This window comes from Pituophis catenifer, unplaced genomic scaffold (assembly GCF_029215685.1).
Source record: "Pituophis catenifer annectens isolate HBS135680 unplaced genomic scaffold, rPitCat1.0.hap2 SCAF_11, whole genome shotgun sequence".
In the NCBI taxonomy this organism is placed as follows: Eukaryota; Metazoa; Chordata; class Lepidosauria; order Squamata; family Colubridae; genus Pituophis; species Pituophis catenifer.
This window is the reverse complement of record NW_027256891.1, coordinates 17449114-17458927: the sequence shown is the minus strand read 5'-3', so window position 1 is coordinate 17458927 and position 9814 is coordinate 17449114. Positions and strand designations below refer to the sequence as shown.

The 9814-nt window shown below is 44.4% G+C and overlaps 1 protein-coding gene across 1 annotated transcript; it reads right to left on the bottom strand.

Annotated features, from left to right (window-relative positions):
- Positions 1-258: 258 nt before the first annotated feature.
- LOC139322878 (aryl-hydrocarbon-interacting protein-like 1) lies at positions 259-9814 on the bottom strand. The gene is made up of 6 exons (XM_070952126.1): positions 9635-9814; positions 8159-8338; positions 4978-5166; positions 3345-3521; positions 2800-2941; positions 259-1682 (listed from the first exon to the last, which is right to left on the bottom strand). Exons 1-6 carry the CDS (start codon positions 9728-9730, stop codon positions 259-261), a joined length of 2208 nt encoding a protein of 735 aa, XP_070808227.1. The 5' UTR covers positions 9731-9814.

Sequence of the window (9814 nt, the reverse complement as noted above, 5' to 3'; positions counted from 1 at the left end):
TAAGCTAGTCAACAGGCGCTCTCATACTGTCATGTTCAGATTATTTTCCTTCTTGGAAACCAGTTTTTTCTTGCATCAAGGCAGTCTGACCTGGGATAGAAACATGCCACTGGCCCTGCTGTTTCCAACCCAGCCATCTCTCCTGAGTAAACGCTTGTCTTTGTGTCTTCTGCGCAATGCATGGTAAATGATGCATCATCCTAACCGCCGTCTTCCATTCCTGACACCTGAAATCATCCCCAGTGAGGTCCTTCCCTCTCAGATTTGCTCAGTTCCTCCTCTTTTTTCAGGCTCTTCCCACGTGACTTGCGAATCCACCTGCTCCACGTCAGAAGTTCTTCCCTGCGGTCCTATCTTCGAATTTTTAGCTTCAGTGCTGGGAATTAACTCTGCCTCCAAATATTTCAGCCCTGACTCGTCCCATTCAACCTTTTCCTGTGTTATAGAGCTGCCCAGAATGTCGATTCCTTCCTTATCACATCCAACTTTTTCTTCGTGGTTATCTCTCGCTTCTCTAATGCTCATTTCTGCATTTGCATTATAGGCAATTACTTCTTCCCCATTTTCTTCAGTGGCTCTGACTTCAGGGCTTGCCTCATAACAACTTGGACTTGCTTCGTGTCCAAATAATTTTTCTGGCTTGGAATTGTCACCAATGTCCCCTTTTTCCTTCCTCAAAGCTACTTCCTCCACCCAATCCAAATCATTTGACGCCTCCATTCCTCTTTGGGATTTTTCTTGTTGGATTTGAGAAGAATCCTCTTCTTCAAGACACTTGATTCTCATACCTTCCTTGACATGTTCTGATCCAAGATCCACATCGGCCATTTTCCAATGAAGATTATGAGCTTCGGTTTCTCTGTTCTCACAGCTTCCTTCATATTCTCCCTTTCCAGTGAAAATATCCAGCCCAAACCTCATTTCAGCCTCATAGTGTCCTTCTCTGGATTCTTCTTCTGTGACATTCATCGGCATTACTGCCTTCCCATCAGAGTTACTATGGGTTGTTCTGAGCTCTTGCTTTTCTGTCAGTGTTATAAAATCAATCTCTCCATTTTCATCCCGGGCCTTAGCATTCATCTCTGCAGCTTCAACCTCTCCTTTCGCCTCCTGTAGTCCTGGTCCTAACTGTTGTTGATTCTCAGAATGCTCTACTGTACAGTTTTCAGAATCGGGAGATAATTGTCTTTCCTTCTGGTCGTCTTGTGTTCCTCTTTGTTTTGCAGCCACCATTTCTTCCGTTTTCTTCTGAGAGACAAAATCTTCTCTCTCTTTTTCCTCAACCTTTACCAATAGCCCTTCCTCTTGTTCAGCTACTTCTCCTTCATTTGTTTCATTCTTTATTGCCTCAAATTCTCTCTCTTGCTTCATAGCTTCTGGGTTGTTTTGCTTCTTTTCTGCTGCGAGGCCATTGCCAGCCTGCTCTTTTTGTTCCACAGAAGTTTCTTCAGATACTTCACTCCCCCCTTTTGAGAGGGGCTGCTGGAACAGATCTCGGTATCTCTTGCGATCCTCCACATGTTTCGATCTCATCCTCTCTCCCAGGATCCTTAACTCTTTTCTCACTGCGGCCGCCAGCGAAGGATCCAGTTGGGCTGCCTTCAAGAAATCTGCTCGGGCTTCCTTCTCATTCCAAACAGCAGCATGAGCTTTTGCCCGCTTGAAATATGCCTTGACATTTTCTAGGAAAGAACAAAGATGGTTTACATTTTACATTTTCCTAAACAAATCTTGTAAAATGTGATCATTCACAACCGCTTCTCAATTGTAGCCCTTTGTGATGACCCGGGACACGGCACAGAGATAACACAACCAGCTGGCAGTTCAAACTGTCCCTTTATTGCTCTAAATTTCCCCAAACGTTCCCACGTTTCTGGCCAGTTCCAGAGTAAAGTGATGTCACACCCTCACAAACACCTCAAGCAGCCTCTGGCTGCAAATAGTCCAGCCCAGCTCTATGTACACCAAGGCTGCACAGCAATACATCCAGGAGGGCAAATCAAGGAGTTCAGGAAGTAAAGGATCCAGGTAATTAGTCCAGAAAGCCAGAAAGAATGCAAGGACTCTTGGGAAGTTCAAACACTTAACACTTCAGGAACTCAGTGTTTGTTCCCAACAAATGCCCCTCTCCACAGCATCTCCTTAAATCTCATTCCCCAGGTGTACCTTGTGAAGATAGGTGGGGTACTCTTCTCCCGAGTAGCCTGCACAGTCTGCGCTGTTCCCGCCTTCTCTCCACTCTCCATGCTCTCGGATCAGGAGGGGGTGGTCCTTGCTCCTCACCTGAGCTCTATCTTTCAGGTTCGTCCTGCCCGTTTCTCTCTGTCTACAAGTTGTCCTAATCTTGAAAGGCCCTCGCCTAATTGGCCCTGCCCTTCCCCATTTTCCTCTGAAGCCAACAAAGCCACCCCCTCAATCTCTGTCAGCTCAGGTTCCAGCTTGTCTTCCCCCGCAGATTCAGGCTCCGATGGGGGCATGACACCCTTTATGTTCAAGGACCATTGTTATTGAGATGAGAAGGCCAAATCGTACAGAAATTATTCTGTCACACAAACAACATAATCTTACAGAAATATGGCCTCTACCACAAACTATAATGTGCAGAAGGAGTAACTTGAGGAACAGGAGGAAGAGCCATAACCAAGACAACAGTCCAATAAAAGAAATAGGACTCCAAGGTAGGAAATAGGATGTCCAAAACATCTCAGGTAGGACCCTCAAAAACAATAGTTTACACCCAACAATGGTTAAATACATTAAGCTAAAACCAAGGAAAGCAGATCAAAGTGATTGCCATACCCTTATGCTTCTGTAGAAGTTCTGTGGTGTGTTCCAACACTTCGTAGTATTCCCCTAACTCTAGCAGGCACTGGCAGTAATTCAACACAAGTGGTGTGACGAGGTTCTCTAGCGTCAGCCATTCTTCCTCCCATGGCTTCTCCTGTTAAGAGTTCCAGAAAAGAAGAAAATAGTCACTACCCAACTGTAAGGGCATGAGGAGAGCCCCGATCAGACCGTAGGCCCATCAAAAGACGGGCACATTTCATCATATGTGGTGGACTTGTGCTAAAACAAAAAAATGTTGGGCAAAGATACACATTTGGCTAGAAAAGAGAATAGGGAAACAACGTACATTTTAAACCTGAACTGTTTTTATTAGGGATAGATGGCCCTGGCCCCATCTCTGCCTCCGACGCAGAGCCCTCGTCCGAGCCTTCCCCAGACTCCAGGACTGGCCCATGTTCCTCCCCAACCTCCTCATTGTCCGACTCTGCTGCCAGCTCCTCAGGCCACCGGCGGACCATAACAGAAACGTGGTACATCTTATTCCATCCATCTCTCACCTTAACCTGGAGATTGCGCAAACAGATGACGGCTTCCTGATATTTCTCTGCTGCTTCCTTGAATTTCCTGGACAAGACCAGTCGGTTACCCTCCGTGTGTAATTTTGGCACAGCAGCCAACTTCTCATCATTGCTCATAGCCCAGGTGTCTCTTCTGTAGGAAGAAGGGTCCTCCACCTTGAGAAACCAGGAAAGCAATGGGTGGATACAAATTCTGCTTATCCAATTTATAACCCATCGTGTCCTTCACTCCCTGTCAGAGCAAGTTTAATAACAATAACAGAGTTGGAAGGGACCTTGCAGGTCATCTAGTCCAACCCCCTGCTCACGCAGACGACCTAAACTAGCAAACCAGTCCAATTTTGAAATGAAAATCACCAGGGAAGATACTTAAAATCAAGTTAAGGGTGTAAGAAGAGATGCTATGGAATCCAACATAGGGAAAATTAATTAAACAGATTACAAGAGCCTTGGTAGTACAGTGGTTTAAAGCACCCTGTTATTAACACAGCTGCCTGCAATTACTGCAGGTTCGAATCTTACCAGGCTCAAGGTTGACTCAGCCTTCCATCCTTTCTAAGGTAGGTTAAATGAGGACCCAGTTTGTGGGGGCAATAAGCTGACTTTGTATAAATATACAAAAGTATGAAGGTTATTGCTTAATGCATTTTAAGCCGCCCTGAGTCTCTGGAGAAGGGTGGCATATAAATCAAATTAAAATAAATAAATAAATAAATAAATAAATAAATAAATAAATAAATAACAACAGAGTTGGAAGGGATCTTGTGGGTCATCTAGTCCAACCCCCCGCCCGAGCAGAAGACCCTACACCATTTCTGAAAGATGGCGGTCCAGTCTCTTCTTGAAAGCTTCCAGTGATGAAGCTCCCACAACTTCTGAAGGCAACTCCTGTTCCATGGGTTGATTGTTCCCACTGTCTGAAAATTTCTCTGTCAAGCCTGAATTTGATTGGGGTGTGGGATTGTTTGTATCACTGGGTATTCTGACATGAATTCAGTTTGACACAGTTTGAAGCTGAAGGAGGATAGAGCCTTTAGTCAAAACATCATTCCTAGCCGATGTGTCAACCACATTTCAACGGCTGGTTGACCGGAGGAGGAGGAGAGAAGTTGCCAAGCAACCAGCTCCCATCTTGGTTGAACAATGTGACCGTTTGTTTTGGGAACTGGAGAAACTGAAACTTACATTGGGGTGAAAAGCCCAGGAACTTCAGTACTGGCTTTTCACCAGTTAGTGCCAAGATGGTGTATCTAAATAAATATGTTCTTTGAGAGAAAGGAATGCCTCAGAGTTCAATTTGTGATGGATGCATTACTTGGGATCTGACATTCTCCTTATTTCCAGGTTGAATCTCTCCTTGTTCAGATTCCATCCATTATTCCTTGCATAGCCTTCAAATTCTTTGGAAAATAGCTTGACCCCCTCTTCTCTGTGGCAGCCCCTCAAATATTGGAAGACTGCTATCATGTCTCCCCTGGTCCTTCTCTTCACTAGATTAGTCATGCCCAGTTCCAGAGATTATTATGTAAGATGGTCCACACATCTTAAAGTTGTCAAAGTTGAGAAACACTAACTCAGAAGACCTCAAAATACCTTTATGAAGTGAACTCACTTTGAATAGCTCCATGATGAAGATGAGGGGCTGAGGAGTCCTCTGTAGTTCATCCAGATCTTCATAGCCTGTGCTGTGATAGTCAAACATGTTGCCCATTCCACAATGGTGATTCTGTCTGTGGAGAGGATCTTTGCCTTCGGCAATTTGCCTCAAGCCCTTGGAGACCAAAGCATACATTCCTGTATGCTGGAAACACAAGACGAGTGACAAATTAGATCAAATTGCTCACAGATAGTGGAGCAGCAGAAGATACAATAAAGGAAGAACATCAGACAACAGCAGAAAAAGGAAGCTCTCTTCTAAAGAAGAGAAGAGACGAGACGAGAGGAGAGAAGAGGAAGAGGAAGAGAGAATAGAGAGTAGAGTAGAATAAAGAACAAAACAGAACAAAATAGAGGATGGGACGGGACAGGACGGGACGGAACGGAACGGAACGGAACGGAACGGAACGGAACGGAACAGAACAGAACAGAACAGAACAGAAGAGAATAGAATAATAGAATAGAATAGAATAGAACAGAACAAGAGTAGAGTAGAGTAGAGTAGAGTAGAGTAGAGTAGAGTAGAGTAGAGTAGAGTAGAGTAGAGTAGAGTAGAGTAGAGTAGAGTAGAATAGAACAAGAGTAGAGTAGAATAGAATAGAATAGAATAGAATAGAATAGAATAGAATAGAATAGAATAGAATAGAATAGAATAGAATAGAATAGAATAGAATAGAATTCTTTACTGGCCAAGTGTGATTGGACACACAAGGAATTTGTCTCCAGTGCATAAGCTCTCAGTGTACATAAAAGACATAAGTGATGAATCATGGTCATAGTCATCATAAATACCTTCATCATGAATCATCAGATACAACACTTAGTGATAATCGTGGGATACTAAATAAGCAATTCAACATAAATCATACTAGGAAACTAAATAAAACAATATAAATCATAAGATACAAGCCACAAGGTTATAGTCATAAGTAGAAAAGGAGATTTTTGCAGAAAAAGAGAAATTCGTGGGGAGCTTGAAAGAAAGCAGGGGCAACTTCTGGAGGACCATGGGTTCACCAACCCTGTCCTTCAACCTTACCACCACCAACAATGCTTAGATAACAAGGAAACTCTTGCCTATATTCATTCTTATTCTGAAGATCGCCACCTAATCTCTCAAGTGTCAGATGTTAGTTATTATTTATATTATATATGTATTACATCCCACAGCAATTACATTCAGGCCTTTGGTGGGTCACAGCATAAAAAAGCAATAACAATTAAAATGAAACATGTAAGAACCAACGGTCAAAGATGGACAATTCATGGGGCACTATAATAAATCTGGACTCTGTAGACGTTTCAATTCATTTTCAGAAACGTGCTAGTCACGTTTTATAGATATGACAGGGCTACAGAAGATGTTTATTGCAGACAAGAAAGGGTCGTGCAGAACATAGAAATTGGGTTGCATATGTATGCTAGCTCCAGGGCTTTATCCCGGGGTGAAATCCAAATTTTTTCCCTACCGGTTCTGTGGGCGTGGCAGGAGAAGGATATTGCAAAATCTCCATTCCCACCCCACTCTGGGGCCAGTCAGAGGTAGTATTTGCTGGTTCTCTGAACTACTCAAAATTTCCGCTACTGGTTCTCCAGAACCTGTTAGAACCTCTGGATTTCACCCCTGCTTTATCCCCAGATAAGATTAGGGGACTGGAGGCTAAAGCATATAAAGAACGGTTGCTAGAACTGGGTATGTCTAGTTTAAGGAAAAGGAGGACTAGGGGAGACATGATAGCAGTGTTCCAATATCTCAGGGGCTGCCCCAAAGAAGAGGGAGTCAAGCTATTCTCCAAAGCACCTGAGGGCAGGACAAGAAGCAATGGATGGAGACTAATCAAGGAGCGAAGCAACCTAGAACTAAGGAGAAATTTTCTGACAGTTAGAACAATTAATCAGTGGAACAACTTGCCTCCAGAAGTTGTAAATGCTCTAACACTGGAAGTTTTTAAGAAGAGATTGGATAACCATTTGTCTGAAGTGGTGTAGGGTTTCCTGCCTAAGCAGGGGGTTGGATTTGGAGACCTCCAAGGTCCCTTCCAACTCTGTTATTCTAAAATAAGTTTGTGCTAGATTAGACCAAAGATTCTCACCAGGGTCAGATGCCTCCAAGAGACCAGGGGTGAAATGCTACCGGTTTGCCCTGGTTCAGGCAAACCGGTAGTGATAAAAAAAAAACCTACCAGTTCAATTGAACCGGTAGTTTAAAAAAGCTGAACCAGTATTTCTGATGATCAGCTGTGTCGCACGGTTTATATTAGGTAGAAAGCAGGAAATCCTGCTTTCTTAGCGAAACTAAATCGCACAGCACAGCTGTTCACCCCCCTCGCTGTTCTACTTAACTAGGGAACTTATTTTTCCATGCAAAGCGTGAGTTTGGCGCACAGCGTGCATGCGCGACCAGCAAACCGGTGGCAAACTGGTTCAGATTTCACCACTGCAAGGGACCCTTCAGTAGGACATGAAACCAATTGCGACTACGGCTGTTTTCTGTTACAAGCTATCTGAAGATACTAAAGGTATAAGGCAGTGATGGCTAACCTTTTTGCTATCGCGTGCCAAAAGCTGAGGGAGTGAGGTGTGGTTGTGCGCGCACATGCCCACACCCATAATTCTATGCGCCCTGCCCCCCACATGTACGCGTGACCCCCCCCATGTTCCCCCCGCTTTTGGCATGTGATGGCATGGTGGGCCCAGTAGGCCCATTTTTTTTTGCCCTCCCCAGGCTCCAGAGGTTTTCTAGGAGCCTAGGGGGGCGGAAACAGCCTTCCCCATCCCTCCCAGAGGCCCTCCGGAGGCCAGAAACAGCCTGTTTGTCAACTTCCAGTGGGCCCAGAAAGCCCAAAAATCAGCTGGCCTGCACATGCATGCGTGCTGGAGCTGAGCTAGGGCAACGTTTGTGTGCCCACCAATATGGCTCTACGTGCCACCTGTGGCACGCGTGCCATAGGTTTGCCATCACAGGTGTATAGTCCTGGGATGACAGCCAGCTGACAAGCTCAGTGTCTTTACCCACTGAGCCATTATGCCCCCCTTTTTACCTGAAGATATTATTGATCACCGTATCTCCTAGCGGAGAGGCGGCAATGTCCATTCAAACATAAGCTTAACATAAACATCGTCTTAGTTACACTCACTACAGCGTCGCACCAGAACTCCGCCACCTCGTTGATCCTCATGGAGGTCAGCAATGTCTCCCACACTTCGATTTTGAACATCTTCCCCACAATGATCTCCATGGGGACCCCACTATTCCGGCTGTCATCAATCACTGTCCGCTCAAAATCATCTTTCAGAGTCTGGAAGTGGAAGGTGATCTGCATCGAAGGAAGATTACAGTGAATCCTGGTTAGTGGTGGTGGTGGGGGACCTGCCTGGCTTTAAATATAGATCTTTGTTCTCGTTGTTTAGCAGCTTTTTCTTGCTAGGTGGAATCTCGATCGTAACTGATTCTCCTTTCTCCAGCAATGGGTGGATGGCATCGGCCCGTAAACACAAGTTGAGAGACGCAACAGCCTTAATCCATTTTGAGAAAACCTGTGTGTATGTGATTTTTTTAGTTTTAGGGTTCTGACTTGTCTGCTTTCAATAACAGTAACAGAGTTGGAAGGGACCTTCGAGGTCAACTAGTCCAACCCCCTGCTCATGCAGGAGACCTATACTAGGGATTCGAACTGCCAAACTGCCGACCTTTCTGATTAATAAGTTCAGCGACTTAGCCACTAAGTTGGAGTCACTTTCCCAGTTTAGGAGTCACAGCATTGAGTTCTCCTATGACCGCTGGGGCTACGGATGAGACAAGAGAACCTGGAATTGATGTCTGTCTATCTGTCTGTTGGTCTATCTATCGTCTACCCAGCTATCTGAGGACCCAGATTGTTGGGGGAGGGGCATATACTGACTCTGTAAACCGCTTAGAGAGGGCTGTAAAGCACTGTGAAGCGATATATATGTCTAAGTAGCTATTTTCCTTCCTTCCTTCCTTCCTTCCTTCCTTCCTTCCTTCCTTCCTTCCTTCCTTCCTTCCTTCCTTCCTTCCTTCCTTCCCTCCCTCCCTCCCTCCCTCCCTCCCTGTCATTAGAATGCAGCATTGCAGGCTAATTCTGCCCATTGCTAGCAGTTCGATCTTGACTGGCTCAAGGTTGACTCAGCTTTCCGTCCTTCCGAGGTGGGTAAAATGAGGATCCAGATTGTTGGGGACAATATGCTGACTCTGTAAACCGCTTAGAGAGGGCTGTAAAGCACTGTGAAGTGGTATATAAATCTAAGTGCTATTGCTGTCTCTAGTCTACGCAAACATTGTTTTCCTTAAAGTAATTTTTATAAACTTAGAAGCTAAACACAAAGAAATGTAAGAAATGGGGGAAAAGATATAGAAGAAAAAATAGGATAGAAAGATTAAAGGTTAAAAAAAAACCCAATATAAATTGAGAGAAAAAAATAAAGAATATTTCCAGACAGAAACTCCACTGCAAACTGGGCATTCCCAACGAATGGGATCTGCTCTCCCCCCCAAAAAAAAACAAAAAAAAACCCAGCCCTGTGGCTATTATGACTACTTACAGTTCCCATCTTAAACTCAACATTGCTACTTAGTGCATGTAGACATTTACCTTGCTCCCATCTTGAAAATGAGGCAGTTTCCCGTAACCTCCGTGCAAAATCTTCTTCTTGACTCCTTCCATGCTAAGGAGGTAGGTTTCTTCCATAGTTACAATGTGATGATTCTTATGTTCCCCTTTCCTTCAAAACTGGGAAAAGACAATTCTTCTCTTTACATGCACACAGGACAC